The sequence below is a fragment of the Botrytis fragariae genome (genome assembly GCF_013461495.1).
Source record: "Botrytis fragariae strain BVB16 chromosome Unknown tig00000112, whole genome shotgun sequence".
Classification (NCBI taxonomy): Eukaryota; Fungi; Ascomycota; class Leotiomycetes; order Helotiales; family Sclerotiniaceae; genus Botrytis; species Botrytis fragariae.
The window spans coordinates 261,200-280,266 of NW_023500997.1; the positions used below are offsets into that span (position 1 = coordinate 261,200).

At 43.3% G+C, this 19,067-nt stretch overlaps 7 protein-coding genes across 7 annotated transcripts; 2 read left to right on the forward strand and 5 right to left on the reverse strand.

The window, feature by feature from the left end:
* Positions 1-3,219: 3,219 nt before the first annotated feature.
* On the forward strand, positions 3,220-4,751 carry Bfra_007635 (putative formate dehydrogenase protein; the record flags this gene model as incomplete). The annotated part of the gene is made up of 4 exons (XM_037338006.1): positions 3,220-3,459; positions 3,566-3,720; positions 3,780-4,324; positions 4,378-4,751. 4 exons carry the CDS (start codon positions 3,220-3,222, stop codon positions 4,749-4,751), a joined length of 1,314 nt encoding a protein of 437 aa, XP_037190069.1.
* Positions 4,752-7,487: 2,736 nt separating this feature from the next.
* On the reverse strand, positions 7,488-9,678 carry Bfra_007636 (putative collagen-like protein mcl1 protein; the record flags this gene model as incomplete). The annotated part of the gene is made up of 4 exons (XM_037338007.1): positions 9,617-9,678; positions 9,458-9,559; positions 9,347-9,389; positions 7,488-8,209 (listed from the first exon to the last, which is right to left on the reverse strand). Exons 2-4 carry the CDS (start codon positions 9,545-9,547, stop codon positions 7,488-7,490), a joined length of 855 nt encoding a protein of 284 aa, XP_037190070.1. The 5' UTR covers positions 9,548-9,559; positions 9,617-9,678.
* A 1,083-nt stretch (positions 9,679-10,761) lies between these two features.
* On the reverse strand, positions 10,762-11,110 carry Bfra_007637ia (uncharacterized protein; the record flags this gene model as incomplete). Its single annotated transcript, XM_037338008.1, has 3 exons — positions 10,762-10,862; positions 10,954-10,972; positions 11,033-11,110. 3 exons carry the CDS (start codon positions 11,108-11,110, stop codon positions 10,762-10,764), a joined length of 198 nt encoding a protein of 65 aa, XP_037190071.1.
* A 1,871-nt stretch (positions 11,111-12,981) lies between these two features.
* Positions 12,982-13,921, reverse strand: Bfra_007638 (uncharacterized protein; the record flags this gene model as incomplete). Its single annotated transcript, XM_037338009.1, has 3 exons — positions 12,982-13,234; positions 13,323-13,648; positions 13,727-13,921. The coding sequence occupies 3 exons, from the start codon at positions 13,919-13,921 to the stop codon at positions 12,982-12,984; spliced, it is 774 nt and encodes a 257-aa protein (XP_037190072.1).
* Positions 13,922-14,603: 682 nt separating this feature from the next.
* Positions 14,604-16,154, reverse strand: Bfra_007639 (putative bzip-type transcription factor protein; the record flags this gene model as incomplete). The annotated part of the gene is made up of 4 exons (XM_037338010.1): positions 14,604-15,030; positions 15,086-15,715; positions 15,773-15,851; positions 16,043-16,154. The coding sequence occupies 4 exons, from the start codon at positions 16,152-16,154 to the stop codon at positions 14,604-14,606; spliced, it is 1,248 nt and encodes a 415-aa protein (XP_037190073.1).
* A 1,276-nt stretch (positions 16,155-17,430) lies between these two features.
* Positions 17,431-18,631, forward strand: Bfra_007640 (uncharacterized protein; the record flags this gene model as incomplete). The annotated part of the gene is made up of 2 exons (XM_037338011.1): positions 17,431-18,450; positions 18,506-18,631. The coding sequence occupies 2 exons, from the start codon at positions 17,431-17,433 to the stop codon at positions 18,629-18,631; spliced, it is 1,146 nt and encodes a 381-aa protein (XP_037190074.1).
* Positions 18,632-18,675: 44 nt separating this feature from the next.
* Bfra_007641 (uncharacterized protein) lies at positions 18,676-18,943 on the reverse strand (the record flags this gene model as incomplete). The annotated part of the gene is made up of 2 exons (XM_037338012.1): positions 18,676-18,792; positions 18,821-18,943. 2 exons carry the CDS (start codon positions 18,941-18,943, stop codon positions 18,676-18,678), a joined length of 240 nt encoding a protein of 79 aa, XP_037190075.1.
* Between the last annotated feature and the right edge of the window lie 124 nt (positions 18,944-19,067).

Here is a 19,067-nt window from a genome sequence, read left to right on the forward strand (position 1 = left end):
ATCTACAATATCTTCATGTACTTCCTTCAGACTAGAACAAAAAATGACTGGAAAAGCCTTCGAGATAATCACATTGCTGGCTGGTGCCGACTTGATGAAAACATGATGTGTGAATACTCCTTCGGAATAAGGGAAAATGATTGTTCCTGAACCGTGATCAAGGGGATTTGTATCAGTACTAATCTGAACTCATAAATACAATTTTTTTTTTTTTGAATATAATTGAGTTTAAGACATTGATAATAAGCAGGAAGAATTAGTAGTGAAAAGGTACTTGAAACGATGAAAAGGAGTTATCGGTTATTCAAGCATGAAAGTTCTTTATGTGATTTGGAATAGAGAATGTAGTACACGAAATTGATGGATTGAGAAGATAAAGCAAGATGGATCTGAATGAAAAAGTTAAGATTGTTTAGTTATAATGCAAAATATCATAGTGATCAAAGGTTCAAGCTGCAGCAAGAGTATCATGATCGCGTTGCGGACTACGCATACCCATTTTTGTTTCACCCACACCGTTCCTTTCCTCTCCTCGACCAGAAGAGAAACAGACCTTTGTACTGCTCCCAATTTGTGTCATAAATGATTGAACGGGTATTTTTCATTCGAGACTATCAAGAAAAATCTCCAAATATCCTGATCTCGTTTCCAATCTAAAGACCAGGAAAGTTTGAGTTTATTTTGGAGAGCTGAGCAGATAAAGAGGAACGGGAGAACTTCTAGGGGACAAAGAAGAGTTGAAGAGCTTGAAAAGAAGAGGGGAGATGAAACTACTCTTGGGCTTAAACTTCGCCCTTCTAATTTAATCTTCTCGTGCTCTTAGTTAACATGGCCATGCGAGATTATTGCTCTGTCAATGTGAGTGCATCGGAAGATTCTCTGAAGGCAGGCTTTCAACCTCTGTCACAGCTCGAACAATCTTGAGAGCCACCTGAACTGGTGCAAAGGTGCGAATTTTTCAATGCGGAGGTCTACCTGTTCTCTGCTCTATACTCCCCATCGCTCTCCTGTGGAATGTTTGGTAGCAGTTGTGGAAACATTTCCACTCAAAATATGAACGATAAAAGTTGTTGCATCGAAATAAAGATGGTATCTCGGACACAGAGCGTTTTGACAGGCAAGAACCTCATTTGATTGACGTTGTAATGTTGAACATGAGGGAGTGATTGCCAAGACTACATTGCGACTTTGAAACCCGATTATTTTGTCTCGATTTGGATATGAATACAACAAGGTGTACTAGTCACTAATCAGGGCCTCTTACTTACCGCGGATACCTGCCATTGAAGCCGCCCCATTCTTGGTCCTGTGCAAATCATCGGTCTCGAACATTGCCAAGAAGTATATTGGACCCCAAATGCAATGCCACCACACCCATTCAACGTTTACTGGTCTGCACACTGCACATACAGAACCAGGACTAGGCACGGATGCACATCTGTTCACGACCTATACCCCGCGCAACTCCTGAGGTGCATTTATCGAACGCGGAATTGAAGTACGCTCGCGGCACGGTCGGACCAGATTTGGAGAGACGTCCATGCCAGACGGAGATTTTTCGATGTTAATTATCGTGGTGATGTGTAGATACCGAATTTTTGTTACGTATGTAGAATGAAGGGGAAGTTCGGAGAGTACGTTTGTACAAGCGAGGGGTTTTGATAAGATACCGAATGGCTGGTGGGGTCCACGCCGAGAGATGTCCGGCGGGTAATTGGTTGGGATGTGATGTAACAGAATAACGCTTTACCCCGCAGGCCCGCAGGAAGGACAATTGATGGGAAATGACCATTTGAGTACAGACAGACAGACAGACAGACAGACAGACAGACAGACAGGACAACTATGCCAGTTTCTCGATATGCATACAAAGTAAGTGGACATGATATGTAGGGTCTACAAGGCAGGCGAGGCAGGCGAGGCAGGTCTAGAGCCAAGAGGACGGGAAGTTGCATGTGTGTCACAATGGGTTGGGAGAGAAGACAGCTAGCTGGGTAAAGTCAAGAGGTAAGGGTAAGAATGGGATTGATTATCATTACCTGGTGAAACGTCCATCAGACAGTCTATTGAGCTTCATAGGGCACACATACATGCTTTTGATATGATTGTCTTATGCTTCATAGTACATCCATAGATTCCATAGATTCCATGGATTCCCGACTTTAACATGATCATCGTGTGCTTCATGATCATCATCACATACCCAACGTTCTAGATAGTGGCAAGCAGTGTAATGCATCTCTCATCCACTTCTATGTGAAGGTCTTTCTGTTCCTGAGCTTAGCTTGAGTAAAGTGGACCATACATGTACCGGAAACGTGCGGAATCATAGCTCCCCGTAAAGCTACCGAGCTACCCTTTGACATATTCTACGAATCTACGAGAAATCACCTAGACCAGCTAGTCCAAAGAATCCGAATACCGATTCACCCATCCAACCATTCTGCCATCATGCCATCATACCATTGCCATTCGGAAACGTGGACCAAATTGGCAATGGGCCTTTGGCCACACGATACTGCCAAACACGGCAGGATGATCGATGAATGATTCTTTTGCCTTCTCCGAGTCTCATGAGTTTCTTACCAGTTACCTCGTTGGTTCTCTATGTGCTGTAAGTGGAGAATGCGATCATGTCCTCCGAGTCGACCGCTTTTCATTTGTGGATAGTTTGGACCCAATATTGTTGGAAAAAGAGGGGAAATGGTGGAAATACCAAGACTTCTTACTGTGGACTGTAGTCGTGATATCCCGAATTTATTGAGGGGTATTGAAGGCATTGAAGGTATCAAATATTATATATATCGAAGAGCTGTTCCCGTCTTCTTGTGTGTGCACTTCCTCTACATCTTCAACTTTTTGATATATCAGACATTCAAAACAAAGGTAAGCTTCTACCCCTGCCATCAACCACCACCACAACAACATCAGACGGGGAGTATGGATAGCTTCATCTGATCAAGAGATCAATACAATTGGGATCTTCCAAACTCTATTCTGATCCTTTAAGCCTCAAATTCCATCAATATTCTCAATTGGTCGAGGTACATGTTACTAACAGTGGTTGCCAATATAGGTTAATACATCCCGAACCCCGCACTTTCCCAAAGATACATACATCTAACACAACTTCCATACAACAGAAACATACTCTTTGTTCCTTATTCTACAATCAATCAATCCTTTCTTCAACTACAAACAATAAAACAATAATTCAAAATGGTATTTTTCACTCGTTCCCTCTCTCGTTTGGCTACAAGACCGTCTCCTTGTGCTCGGTCAATCTTCACAGCCTCTGCTGTTGCGAGAACTACACCTACATGGACGACGCGATCGACTGCTTTTGGCTCGCAGAAGCTCAATCATAAACTTGGAAATATCAGAATGCTAACGGGTAATCATCGTGAAAAGGTCAAGGTACTTCTTGTATTGTACGACGGAAAGAAGCACGCCGAAGAGGTATGTTTTATCTGCTTTACCCCTCTACTCAATTGCGGGGTAGTCATCCAACTACTCCAATTGAGTATGCATCTTTGGATCAATTGACTAACATGAATACAACTAGGTCCCAGAGCTTCTTGGCACAACTGAGAACGAGCTCGGTATCCGCAAATGGCTCGAGGACCAAGGACATGAGCTTGTCACCACCTCCGACAAGGAGGGAGAGAACTCTGAGTTCGACAAGCACTTGGTAGACGCAGAGATCATCATTACCACTCCGTATGCCACCCATCTTCCTATATACCAATTCGCAGATTCTAACAAGCTTTCCTTCTCAGTTTCCACCCAGGTTACCTCACTGCCGAGCGTCTTGCCAAGGCCAAGAACCTCAAGATCGCCATCACTGCCGGTATTGGATCTGACCACGTCGATCTCAATGCTGCTAACAAGACCAACGGCGGTATCACCGTTGCTGAAGTCACTGGATCCAACGTCGTCTCCGTCGCTGAGCACGTCGTTATGACCATCTTGGTTCTCGTCCGTAACTTTGTCCCAGCACACGAGCAAATCCAAGCCGGAGAATGGGACGTTGCTGCTGCCGCCAAGAACGAGTTCGATCTTGAGGGCAAGGTCGTCGGTACCGTTGCTGTTGGAAGAATTGGTGAGCGTGTCTTGAGAAGATTGAAGCCATTCGACTGCAAGGAATTGTTGTACTTCGATTACCAACCTCTTAAGCCAGAGGTTGAGCAAGAGATTGGTTGCAGACGTGTTACCGATTTGGAGGAGATGTTGGCTCAGTGTGATGTTGTCACCATCAACTGCCCTCTCCACGAGAAGACCCGTGGTCTTTTCAACAAGGAGTTGATCTCCAAGATGAAGAAGGGTAGGTTTCCTCTCCTTCATTTACTCATACTGTTAAACTAATATCAAAAATAGGATCCTGGTTGGTTAACACCGCCCGTGGTGCCATCGTTGTCAAGGAAGATGTTGCCGATGCCCTCAAGTCCGGTCACCTCCGCGGTTACGGAGGAGATGTCTGGTTCCCTCAACCAGCACCAAAGGACCACCCACTCCGCTACGCAAAGAACCCATTCGGTGGTGGAAACGCCATGGTTCCCCACATGTCTGGTACCTCTTTGGATGCTCAAAAGAGATATGCCGATGGTACCAAGGCTATTCTCGAGAGCTACTTGTCTGGTAAGCATGATTACAGACCAGAGGATTTGATCGTTATTGGTGGTGATTATGCTACCAAAGCTTATGGTGAGAGAGCGAAGAACAGTGGTTCTTCTGGTGCCAACAAGGCATAAGTGGGGAAGATGAATGTATAATTGATATGGGATGGGAAAGGAAATGGGTTTTTAGGTATGCGGCTTTGATGGTTCAAGCTGCTACTATGTGATATGACATTAAATGAAATGAAATAAATTATCTGTTAAATTATTTGGTTCTATTCTCGTGTGATAAGATTTGTCTTGTGAGATGATAGATGATTGACCTCGAAGTTCTGAACTATTGAAGGTTGAGGTCTTCTATTTGCATTGAAGAAAGATTCACTGAATCACTACACTACATTGTAAAACTACCTCTACAATCACATCAGCGATTGGGTACAGATGCTGCTTTCGCCATTCCGTTCTGCTCTGGAAAGTAGAGATATCGAATGCCTCGCCATGTTAAATCGTACGAATCAGTGGATCTTAATGGAAAGAACATATGTCGGATTCGGGGTTGTATATACAGGCAGGCATCGCTAATGGTATCTTGGTATTACAAGGAAGAGGATGGCAGTGATTATTCATGAGAGACTTGGGGATTGAGAGATTGATATGTTTGAGGGGATTTGATGGGTGATTGTTGAGGGGAGTAGTGGGGGTGGGCGGTTGGTTGGAGGAGATGGGGGGAGGGGGTGGGGGAAGTAGCAAGGGGGGAGCGGAAAGGGGGGAGTGGAAAGGGGGGAGTGGAAAGGGGGGAGTGGAAAGGGGGAGTGGAAAGGGGGGAGTGGAAAGGAACAAGAGAGGTGGAACTTTGCAGGAGGAAGGGAGGTTGAAATAGAGATGGAGATTTCTCTTTTTTTCTTTTTCTTCTTTTTTTTCTTAATCTTTGAAAGGGATCTCGAAAAGTCATGTACATGGTTACATTAGGCTTGAAGATGCGAGCAAATACTTTTGCTGGGTGTGAGTACGGGTATAGGTATAGTGTGGAGAGATTTGTAGATATAGATGGGAAAGATTGTGGGAGGTAGATTATGTATTGGTATGTTATTTTTGTGTGGCGCTGTGGTAGGAGGGGGGTTTGTTTCTTGAAAGAGCATTTGATGAGGTGGTTTTTGGGGGAGGGATGAGCGTGGTGTGGTGTGGTGGTGTGGATAGATATCCGCTTCAGAGTTGTATTGCGAGGTTCCTGATGGAAGACTGGAAGATTAGATGCTTGAGAGGGGGGATGCGTGGTAGGGTTGGCTGGCTGGGTTGAGGATGGAGGTTGGGGAATTACTTTATATGAGGATGTGTGAATATGTATGAGTGAGTGATGAGCAGGTGATGAGCAGGTGATGAACAAGTGATGAACAAGTGAAAACGAGGTGGAGAGATTATCTATCTTGAGTGTTGTGACTGCGGGAGGGAGAGAGTGGGACAGCTTGTGGAAATTTTTGGGGAAAAATGAAGAAGGGAATGATTTTGTGATGCTGTGATTTTTATAGAGAGGTCATAAGATGGGTTGGATGTGAGAAATTTTCTTCTCCTTTTTCTTCTTATTGTCACTCTTACTACTACTCATCTTCCAATCTTCCAAAATACCCTTTTTTTTTCGTTCGGGATATAAGAGTACTTGGTGAAAACACATTCTACAACGTCTATTTGATATTCCACAGGAAATTATTCATTCATTCCAGATTTGACTATATCTGCTCTGGACACTTAGTGCGATAGTTAAGGTTATCATGATAACTAAATTCCATCAGTTAGTGATTTTATAGATTGATTAGACTTATTGAATTCTCTCGTTTGCGTTTTGAATTGATATACCTGCAAAAGAAGAAGAAGGAGAAGAAGAAGAAGAGAAGGGAAGGAAATGTAAATTTAAAATGGTAGTTATCCTCCGGGTAGGTATAAATTCGAGACCGAGGAGGAATCTTTTTTGTGTTGGTTTTAAATTTGTACGGAGACTCTGAAGGAAGATGGAAGATGGGTGAATGGCTTCGAGAGAATGTGTGAGATTGATATGATAGTTGTTATCCTTCACACTCGGAGGGTATCACCTTGGAGACTTCTATTTCAGAAATTGCGATTTTTGGAATTTTGCCGGGAGGTCAACAGGTTTGTATTGATGTGACTGACCATGTATGTGATATCGATAAACGGCACCTGCGGGATAGAATGAAACTGGTGTCGTACCATTATACACAAATACATCTAGCGGATGAAGAGTATATGGGATTGGGATACCCAGTTCATGGGTCCTGGACTTCTATCCCATATAGCAGAAACTGGGAGATTGTATGATATAGTGCATAATGTAATTTTTCCTTCGATTCCCTTCATACAGATTAGGTATGATGCATGCCGAATTAGGGAAACTCATGATACTGATGGATTGGAGAAGAGAGAAGTCTATGTCTTCGTGAGTGAAGGACTTACACCGATAAAGTATTTTTTGACAATACTTCGAAGTCTTGATTTGAAGATTGATCTCGCACAACAGATTGTCGCTGTCTATATTCATCTTGGACACGGTGTTCCAGGCATTTGTATCCAGCTTGGATAATGGCCCTCGAATTTGATATTTCGTTTGGGGATGTAATTCCCATGTGATTCAACCCAATGATGGGTTTGACTTCCCAAAACCCCTGATCATAATTAGACACTTTATTAATATCTGACACTCTCGCTAGAGTTAAGAATACAAGAACGGGGTTGAGGGGAACATAAAGCATTTAAGATCTCGGAGCTGCACGTTATCTTCACGGTATTGGCATTATTAATTAATCATTCGAATAGTCATGCGACACGTTCATCTTCTTCGCCCATTCTCATCAATTACATCAATCACAATGCAGCCATTACAACCCCACCAACAGCCATTCCCAAGAAACCCCTCATGACCCCGGTTGGTGCAGCGCCTCCAGTCGAACTAGATGTACTTCCACTGCCAGTTCCAGTTCCACTTGCCGTCGTACCAGCGCTTCCCGCACTAGTCTTCGTAGCGGTAGCCGAAATACCAGAAGCCGATGATGATCCCGTAGCCGCCACACTCGCCGACGTACCACCCGTCTTCGTAGCTCCCGTTGCACTTCCCGTGATAGCGCCTAGTCCCTGATTTCCACTCGCAGTATAGTAAAGACTAACCGCCGTCTCACTCGGATACAAATCCGTCAATTGAGTTGCCGTTCCCTCTGCTACGTCTCCTCCTCCCAAGCTATTGAAAATTGCCGCAAAACTCGCAGTAGGTGTACCGGTACAGAGTTGATTGGACGCACTGGTAATAATGGTATTAAATGCGCTGACGACTGCTGGGGATCGTCCACCATGTACATAATCGCAATTGAGACATCCAAGCCAGTTGCTGAAAAATCCACCATGACACATACATTGTGCGTGAGCGAGATAATCAAGAGGCGTGGTGCCGTTGGGGGTGCAGGCGGATTGGATGGTTATTACTTCGATGCAGGGGGGGATAGTGCCTGAGGTTATGTTTGGAGAACAGACGGAGGTGAGATAATCTTCTTCGGACGATTGACGGGGGAGAATGGGCACGAGAATTTCTTTTTCTGGAAGAGCGGATACGATGGTGGTGACACTCGCGAGGAGGACGATTGGGCCGAGGTATGATTGTGGACGCATGGTGGCGTTTGAAAAGTACAGAAAAAATACTAGACTTCGCGATCCGATACAAATAACACAAACAACACTACAAAGAGAAAAAAAAAGAGATGCTTTTGCGAAAGTCTTACAGAATTTATGAATAATTCATCTCACGTCGTGAAGCATACTTAATTAGGCACCTACCTATTGTTACTCGACTCTGTGGAAATTTGTTTGAGCGTAGAAGGGAAAGTGCGATGATATTTGTGACTGCGCTGCATACATCTGACAGTCTGACTGTGACTGCAAGTGATAACTTCCAAAAACATCGTAGTATCAATAGTTTCACTTTATTCTCTGCCAAGGAAATTGGCGATGAGAGTTAGAGGCTTGTCAAAAGCTTGACTTGACGTCTTTTAGCGGGAGGGACCGTAGTGGCATATCGCTGATCTAGATATTGAGCGAAACGACAAACGAAGAAACTCCTCAACTCCTGAGTATAGAATAGTGATTGATTGAAAAGCTTTCGATAGAGAATTGAATTTATTAATGAACGACGATTTGTTTGACCAAAATCCTCTTCTTTTCATAAATTATCTCTTCTCTCACGATCGAACGATTTTCTCGAATTCCCGCAAATTAATTACTAAATATGTGTCTAGTGCTTACCCACATTACCCGACATAAAACCCATATTTATCCGAGCCAATTATAAACCTAAATTGTACTTCCTGTGTCGTATCACTGCAGCTACCCTTGAAAAGCTTGATGAATGAGAACGCAAGCAGCCAAGATACGGAAACGTGGAGAAATCAACTTGGCGGTGTCATTAAAGAAAGATCGGAATCTGACATGAAGCAATGTGAATGAAGCAAACAATAAACGTGGTGTGTTGATGTGAGAAATATATTATTCTCATCAGTATGTATTGTATTGTATTGTCATAATCATAAACCCATATTTCAAATCTCTGTATTTCAGAGTCGAATCCTTATCCATCGCTAACTATCATCATCATTTCGTTTCCACCACTCCAAGCTCCTTCTTCTAACAGCATTGTTCACCACATCCGCATCCACAGCATTCACAGCCAGCAGACTCACCACCACGAAGGTTGGTCTCGGTACCCATGGTAGGAACTGGTTTCTGTAGGGAAAAGATTAGTACGTTGTGCACTCTGGTAGTAAGTCTGTGCTGTGAGAGGGATATCATACTGGTTGTTGCATCTCAATACCAATGTTCTCGGAGCTCATAGGAGCCTCGGATTGGATTTGTTGCTCAACGACTGGTTGTTCGAAAGGCATTTTGAGGAATGTCTAAGTAACTGATAGTCAATAAAGAGGTCTAACAGACTTGAGTACAGATATACTGACAATTTGGAGTAGTTTTGGTAGGGTTGAGAGTTTGTTTGATGGAAAGTGTGTGTAAGTCTGAAGTTTGAAGTCTGAATGAGGAGGATATCAATGGGGGATTTTCGAGCCTTTTGAATTCCCTCAGATCCAGCAAACATGTGCTATCATGGGCCGTGCAGAAATCATTGGCCTCTATGACGTTGTAGGGTTTAGGTGCATGGTGGATACCTCTTCAAGATCTTTTGTTGGCAGACCAGGACAGGGTTGAAAAAACCGGGTGGTTTCGTGTAAGAGACCATTGACCAACCATAACTTGATGAACAAACGGTGAATAGCAAATACCCAACACAGCCACGTATATCTGCAAGCAAATCAAATCTTACTCGCCTCACAATGTGGTATCGTACTATCATGTACCTCCTTCTTTGGTACCTGCATGGTATGCTCCGCGCGCTTCTGGTGTACAAAAGTACAGTTCATCACGCACATGTAAGTCTCACAACTTTACGAGTCAGTAAACATTTCGTTCTGGTTGTTTCACCAAACTTCTATCCCCTGCAAACGAGGCTGGCGATACCGAGTAGCTTGCCCAATTTTTCATTTATCTGAGTGTCAGATCTAGATTCTTTGTGCTTTTCATAAGCTTCGTGCATTATCTGCTACGCCACAGCTTATTAGCAACAAGTTGCGGATCTCGATCTTTTCGCTCAATCGTTACTGCTTAACGTTGCGTTGATCCTGTTCGTATATATTCTGCCGTCTTAATTGTGGAGTAGTACTCTACAGTGTAACGGTCCAATCCTCTATTAAATAGCGCAAATCCTAGTTGTGAGTGTCGAGCAGTCATCTTGAGACTTATCAGCTCAGCTCTCCTAGGGAGGGGTCTGAACCACTCGGGATCCTAAAATTGGTAATATTTCGGAAGAAATTAAGTTTTGGACCCTCGCCATTGCCACCACACGATAGCTCGGACAAGGTTTGGAATGTCATCGAAAGGGGCGCTGAGACCTGATGGTTTTTCTTTCGAGCACTGTCGCATTTATCAAAGAACTTCTTCGACAGTCAACAGAAGATAGCACGTATTGTTAAAAACAACGATGATATCTTATTGCTATTGGTACAGTGTTTCTAAGGGTTTGTCAAAGTATAAATACTTGTGCCCAAACTCAATTCCATCGTCGACGACTAGCAATCGCGGCTGCAATCATTGCATTCACAACTGCCGCAAGTTTGACCACTATCATTGCCGCTACCAAGACTAACACAACTATGAAAAGGGCAGCATGAAACGACGTGCCCCACGCCTACACAAGTCTCCAGGCATAGAGCTGTGCTGTTTCCAGTATTGGATCAGGTACCCATTCGCTGTGGGGGAGCCTAGATAAAGACGTACGTTAGCATATCAGCGACACGAGATAGATTTTGGACCCTACTCACAGGTTGTCGAGTGACTATGGATTGAGCTTCTGTTTTCATGGCTTGCTTTGAAGAAGGTTGTTTGCTGTTAGAAATCATCGTGAGGTCTTGAGTTCTCAAAGATCTGCTTTGTCTTTCATTTTAATTGGTATCGCAGAAACGGTTGTTCGAGTGTACTTGATATCACACATCTTGATCCAAGGAAGTTTTTTGTCGTGGTGATAAGACTTCTAAGGCTCCGTGGAGGTACTGCTCAAAGGTAAAGTTATTCCCAGGATTGTACTTTCGCGTTGTTGAAAGGAAGTATTATGGTAACAATAATCTTTGCAAACGGGGGAGATACTTGGGGGTTGTGCACCCGTTATTCTTCGAGTCATTACATGTTTCGTCAGTTATGAACTCCAATTTCAGTCATTTCAGAAAGATGATAATGAGAGTCTTGAGAGTTTTGACACATACAGAATCACGAAATCAAGAAATCGCTGGAGAATGATAATCTTTTGGATCTTGTAGTGACCCGAAGGTTTATGCCCGGTGACTGGAGATCCCAAACATCCGATTATCGACTACGAGATTCTGCATTTCCCTTCCAAGTACCAATACACCTATAATCACAATTGAAAAAATCCTACTTAACAGACTGAGTTGGGCTATGGTCGCTGAAAGTAACGTTATTGGACTAATGTCGAGAAGTGCAATATATAACCAGCGGGACTCGCTCAAGGAACAGTTAGCAGTCTCCTATGATGTGCCGATTATGATACCTAGGGATTCGTCAACAATTCCTCTCACTGATATCATGATCACAATCACCGCTATTATTGTCCTCAAAGCAGCAGCCACAATCACCATTTCCAAAATGTCTCGACGCGATAATAGCAGATCGTGTTTAATTATAATATTTACGGGATTACGCTCTTATAAAACTGATAAAGAGATGTTAGGCACAAATTATTCGGCTGAAGTATCAACTTTGCAACGAGCGGCCCCACCCTTCATTGCCGGCGTGTGCTCACCCAAGATCGCTCACAGTTACGATAATGTCCTCAAGAGTTTAATATGGATCTTATAATGCTCGAAGGTACTTATTAAGTCAAATTGGACAGCTCGAAAAATGATTTCCCCAACACATGCGGGCTAAGTGAAGCACTGCTCGGCTTCGAAATTGTGTTCTGGGTCGTCGAGATGCGTCACTGGACTTGCTTCTGTACAAATACAGAATTTTCTTTAAGAGTGTTATAATCATGAGATATCAGAGTCATGGTATAATCTTTACTAGTCACCATCATCTATCCGCAGTCATTGATTGACCTTTTCTCCGCAAAGACTGTAAAGGCGAATCGTTCGCATTTTTATATTCACCCAGAATGTACGAAATCTTCCCTTATCTTGATCGATCAAGAGATAAAACCAAATCAAAAAATCGACCTTCGAAAACGATTTTCTCCATCGCAATTTCGTATTGGTTTCTCCTTTCCAATTGATCTTTCACAGAATTGAACAAGATTACCGAAAGATATACATCGCATAATACTAGCAGTCTTCTCCTTCATCGCTCCCTTCTACATTACTCGATCGAGATCTTGTTCCTACACAAACTCACTATCTGCCTCGAGCCCAATGAAGAACAAGACTTGAGAGTTGCAAGATCCTCAATACAGGAAACAGAAAGGCATCGTATTCCATTAGGCAGCTTCTTCCGTCTATTTTCACCTTGAGAGCTAGGTTCAAGGATCGACCGGATAGAGCGTCGAAATTTACAAGGGACAGAAATTTATAAAAATCATCGTTTCACTACATTGATCACGTATAAATGGTCTCCAAAATTGAAAAACGACAATGCTTGGATTTGGATTGCGCGACCCAGGACACTAATTTCTAGCAAACGAAACAAAGAACCCAACGAATATCACTTTTCTACCACATTGTTCAGTTGAGGCATCCCGCACATTCCCTTATATCCTATCCACTTAAACCCTCTGAGCAGCGTTTCCCGAGTACCCCGGCTCATTCAAGCCCTGATGAGCAACAGGGTTCGCAAGATTTGGACCCGCAGCACCCGTTTGCATGGGACCTGTTTGTCCTGCATGTCCTGTTTGCACCGGAGTTTGCATTTCCATTGCTGTGTGTTTTTTGTTGGGGGAGGCCGCACTGTGGTGACCTTCGTCGTGATGAGAGAGGATTTTACCCATGGTAACGGCGAAGGTTATGATGAAAAAGACGCTGAGTTAAGTTAGCGATTGTCTTTCACACCCATCCTCAATCTTGATAAAATGGGATAATGAAGAGAGAGAGAAAGAGGAAATCTCACAATTCAATAGCAGCCAACACCGCAGCCGCAATATACACCCCTCTAAAAGTAGAATAGCTAGTGCTAGCTCTCTTTTCTAACCCCTGACTCAAATCATCTCTCTCTTCCAATTCCAACAGATCGCGTCTACAAAAGTAATATCCGCACCCATAGTAGTTGAATCGGCCACGATAACGACGCACCTGCACGGCGGAAGTAATCCAAGCCGCGAGCCAGAAAATGACGAGGAAGATATCGAGACAGGCGATGGCCCAGTAGTTGTAGATGCTTGTGAAACGGTGGGTAGAGAGGAGGATGTAAAAGATTATTAGGATTGTTGCGCTGGCCTATATTAGGAAGTCTTGTTAGTGGTGTAGTGAAGAATTAGAGTAGAAAATCGATAGACTGGATGAAAGAAAACATACGACGAAAAGATCCAAAATCGCCCCCGAATACCCAATGAATGTCACCACGAAACCCGCCAACCCCAATATCGCAAGCGCGAGAAGAAGTTGTAAAATTCTCAATGCGCTGAGAAATTTACTAGGTTTCAATACATGACCTGTACGTATATCATGGTTTTCGGTACCAGGCCGATTAGTACCGTGATTATTGTCCATTATAGAAAATGAATTTCGAGATGGAAGATGTGGAAGGTGGGTTGGGAATGATGATGATGATTCCTTTCCTGATAAGATAAGTAGAGGGAAGAATTCGGGAATGGAAGCCCTTTTTGAGGAATAGAAGAATGTGGCTCGATGGGTGCAAGTGAGACATGGGGATAAAGAATGAAAGGGGTGGCTTAGTGTGGTTCGCTAGGAACAGGCGAGTGGCAATGTTTTCGGAATAAAGAATGAGGAAAATGTGCATCGTGACTTTTGAGAAATTGCTTGCAGCTGGTTTCTGCTCAGAAGTAGTGCAGTCGGTTGGGAAAATAGTCGCACCTGAATGCGAATATCATGGTTTCAGTTCTAAAATTGGAATTTTGGATGAAAATGACGAATTTGGATTGGTTTATCTTCTTGCTCAAACTGGTTGGAATTGGTCTGCTTTGACGAAACCCTTAGAGATCAAAAAGTTGCCGCATCATAATTCAATGAACATGCAACACAAACTCGGGGACCCTTCTAGGCTCCGTTCAATGAATTCCCGTCGTTTCAACTTCCACGCCAAGCTCTTTTCTCCACGTACACAATCATTTGCTGTATACCCATAAAAGATCGGAAAGTAAGTGTTCGGGGGAAGTATTTTATCAGTTATTCGAATCCAATACAACCACTGACTTGATATCTTCCCTTATTTTCAACTCCCATTTTGTGTCATAACGTCACCCACTATCTCCCAAAAGCTGTCAACATCCATCACAGCCCCAAACTGGTAACAGCGAGATAGTGTGCCCAGACCTCTCTTCAAATTATTCATAGTTTTTGTTCCGCCTACTTTCTCAATATCATCATGATATTTCTCGGCTATCATAAACCATGCCTGAACAGGAGTAATCTCAAAGTCCGAAGTTGGTAGCGACTGCGACATGGCATATAGCTGAGCCAAAGAAACAGAAGAAGACCACGAAACTTCGGAAGTTGATTCATTGAACGCTTCAGGGGGTGCTTGAGCAAAGATATGTGTTGAAGCCATGAGCTCGTGACCGGATGGATCCCCAGCGGGATCAAAAGGGAGAGGTGTACCTGGAACATGGTGAAAGTGGGTGCGACAAGGGTGTTCGAGACTGTAGATACGAAATCAATACATGACTATGTCATCAAACAGAGAGAATAACTTACGCAAGAATGAAATTGATCGCTACAAGCGATATGTCAGATGATGGTTTCTTTACTGCATTTGCAGGCACTGACACTTGACCGGGAAGTGGTGGTAGAGGTTTGGAAAGATCAATCGTCCCATGTTCTTTAGTAGAACTGTCGGATAACTCGCTGATGTGAAGGCAAGAAGCATTTAAAAACTCATCGAATTGAATATTGATATGAGAACTAGATGAAGTACTCGAATATGGTACATCATGATTGTCGGAGAAGTAATTAGTGAGTAGATCACTGTCCTGAGTAAGCATATCACTAATATAGCTGGAAAGTCTATCGTTTTCTGACTCGTAGTCGACAGTTCTAATGGTAGGTCTTATCTCCTGGGTTGTATCGGAAGCGGTAGGACCGCGGAGTGGTTCATATCCTTGTGGAGGAAGCAAATTAATCGGCTGGTCGCCAGGTAGTTTTCCATATCGGGATTTTAAACTAGACAGATCCTCAATACCTGAAGCTGATAGCGTCGATTCTATTGCTCTATTTTCTCTCATCAAGGCCGAACTTTCGTCTTCTGTTTTAGCAATCATCCCCCGAAGACGTATCACATCTTCCTCAAGATGCTTGACATAGTTTTGTTTTCGCTGTCGATGTTCTCTAGGAAAGGATTCAGCAATAGAAGTGAAAAACAATCACACTGGGGGGTAAATTAACATTTGAGCTCGTCGGACTTGAGCTCTTCTATGTTGTTTCTGAGCTATGCCAGATTTTATTTCGCTATTCTCGTCTTTGGCTGCCATCTTCAATTAGTTTCGTAAAAATTATAGTGATGAGGTAGTGTTTTTGAAATAGCTCATGCTTAGTGAGTAGTTGTGTTAAGCGCGTAATCTCTCATGTGAAACGAGCAGCTTAAAGCCTTGAGGTAGACATATATAAGAGGAAAAAGGAAGCTTATAAAGTGAGACTAATGTTAGGTCAACTCACAAGTCTTAAGTCTCGTGATATTTGGCATAAATTTGACCTTCTGGGACGAGATCTTATCAACAGATCGGTGCCAAAATGATGTGAAGGATGCATCTTGGGATTCATCTGCCATATTTGGAGCTCATACGTCTAATCCGCCACAATTGATTCCAAAAACTTCGCCTTCCCGTGATCTCCAAGATAAGACAAGGTCAAAATCCGCATTCAATTGGCATACAAGTCTACTCGTGTTGCAACGGGCTAGCGTCAGCAGAGACAATACTTTTCCTAATTTATTTTGACCACCGACGAACATAGGGAGTAATATATCTGGAAGTTTGAATTCTGAGGTCCAAATTTCTAACACGAGAATGCACGTCAGCCGCATCCTGCGTTTGCTTGTTTGGAATACAAAGTACTCCATGGAGCCTAGTGTCTTGGCTCCGGCTTCTGTGTAATCACGTGATCATTCAAACCCCCTGACCTAAGCTCTTTTTCCTTGCTTCTATACTCATATACACCTTTAATTTTCGCACAATACCTGGGCAAACTAGAGGCTGCCTTTGAGAACGACTTTTCGCATCAAGTGACCGTTTCACCGACGTTTCTTCATGTGTCGGTTCATGCTCCATGCAGTCAGCTCACACGTCCACTCTGGTTGGCTCTTTCTGGCTTGCACCGTGAGCGCTTTCTTGGGTCACACTCGCTAATGCTCAACAACCAATAGAATTTATCTCATTGATTGCCTACTCCAACTTGTTATTCTTCTTGAAGCAATTGAAATCGGTTTCCTATTATTTAAGGTTTTCGAACTCAGTTCATCGCTCAGTGGCGTGATTGGAATGAAGGCACTGCACCTATTCGGATGGTTACATGCTAAGTTCCCGTTAGTTATCATAGTATTTAGCACTGGAAATTACCATTCGTTAGTTAGTTATTTGTCGAAGTTAAGCGCCTAAAAGTAGTAACGGATATGCACTCTTTTCCTGTTATAGAGACCACGCAAAAGAACAAAACCGCGAAGGAGGAATGTCAATTGCGACGTTCCTACTTTCGATACTTATTGGCAGGTCGGATCAAGCGATTGGTTATCCGAAAATAAACAAGGCTTTATCTTTCTTTGAAAAGCGCTAAGATCGTGTTTGAAATTCCGACACGTTTGTGGTGACCCAAACCAAGAAAGAAACTGTTCTCTACTCGGCGACGCTTTTTATGAGGCTCAAGATCATAGAAAGTCGCTGACGATATGATTTTTTGTGTCACAGCCAATTCGAACAACAACTGAAGTCTTTTTACATCAACTTTACATGCTCAAAATCAAACCAATAATTTGTCTTCTTCCTGATTAAACCAAATCATTCTAATGAAATAGTGCAATCTCTTCACACTTCAGCATATTCCCTTCAGATATGAGTTTCTCATATCGTTTGCCCAAATTTGAACAGGCAGGAAAGTTTCACGGCGAAGGCCAATCAGCTTCAAGATGGCTCGAGAGAATTAAGCTTGACATCGCCTCGAGCAACTGTGGTACCATTCCAATTAAAGTTTATTTATGGGCAATAGATGTTCTATTGGATGGATCTGCAGCGAACTGGTGTGATTCAGTCCCCACAATTAAGAACATCTTGGATAATTACGACATCGCAGATGCTTCAGAGACAGAATGGTTGGAGCGTGAGCTTATCAAACGATTTCCTGGGGATTTCGCCAGTACTCCGGTTGCCCGTATAGTTAACCGGCGCCGTTCGTATAGCCTTGACGTGAATGCAGATTCAGATATCACGGCATTAAAACTGGGAGAGCTATTCATTGGAGGAAGACCCCGAAGTCGAAATCAGGGTTCAGAGACACATCAAGCTTCTGAAGGACCTCGTGGATTTGGTTACCATGACGATCGGAATCCCAGACGCGAAACGCGGCAGGAAGCGGTAGAACAAAATGTCATCAACGAGTACCAGTTTTACAACAGACCCAGAGTTGCATCAAGATCACCAGAATATCAAAACGAGCCTCACCGTAGCTCTTCAACTATCAATCGAACGCCACCAGCGCCCAAGAATTATTACAATGATCGGACGAAGACGCCGACACCTTTAAAGGGCATCTTAAAAAACAAAACAGACCATAACCAACCACCAATGACTTATTTTCACGACGAAAAAGATCGCTCAAGAGACAGTTACACTAGAAACCCTTCTCCCTACCAAAGCAATAGAAATACAAACCATTACCGGAACGCCGAGAATCCAGAATCCCGTCAACATCCACAAACAAATCCACCAGACTCTGCATATCGTTCTTCAGAATCGAGACCAGTGTATCAGCAATCAAAAACATCCTACCGAGAAGTCATAATTGAATCATCCAAGTCTCAAATGCCACGCTGGTCATATATGCCACTTCCTGCCACTAGGATCATTTCTCATTCGGTCCCAAAACCGACCCACTTTGACGATGGCCCACTGCAATATCCGAGACGAGCAGAGCCGAGCTCTGGGGCTTGGAGAATACCATATTCAGCCATCGACACACTCGAGCAACGGTTTCGTGATTCAAGTCGAACTAGAAGATAAGAGTATATATCCTAGAAGACGCATAGAGTGGCGATGAGTTTTTTCCAATACGATTGCAGTAGCATTCCTCTTGGAAACTACTCAGACCGGTATTCCCCTCATTTCATGCGACAGTTCTAAAGTGCGTAATCCAAATACCATTCCATCCTCCTGGGAGACCTTCAAGTTAACTCGAGGAATACTGATCATAGTTCCATGCTAACCTCATTGTCAAGATAGAACCTACCCTACAAAGTCCGTGGCTGAATGCGCTACCGTGATAAGGTTCGTACGCATGAGTAACACGTGGATGAGAGTAATGCATGAAGAGATACCATAACCCGTGAGTGGTTGAGGTGAGGCATATCATTTTCATGATCAATAAGAGATTGCAAGATCTAGAATATTAATAAATTTGGCGCTGGGAAGTCGATGAAGGTGGTTGGATCTGGTGGTGAGAAGGAGTTTGAAGGAGAAATGGAAGTATTGAGTGA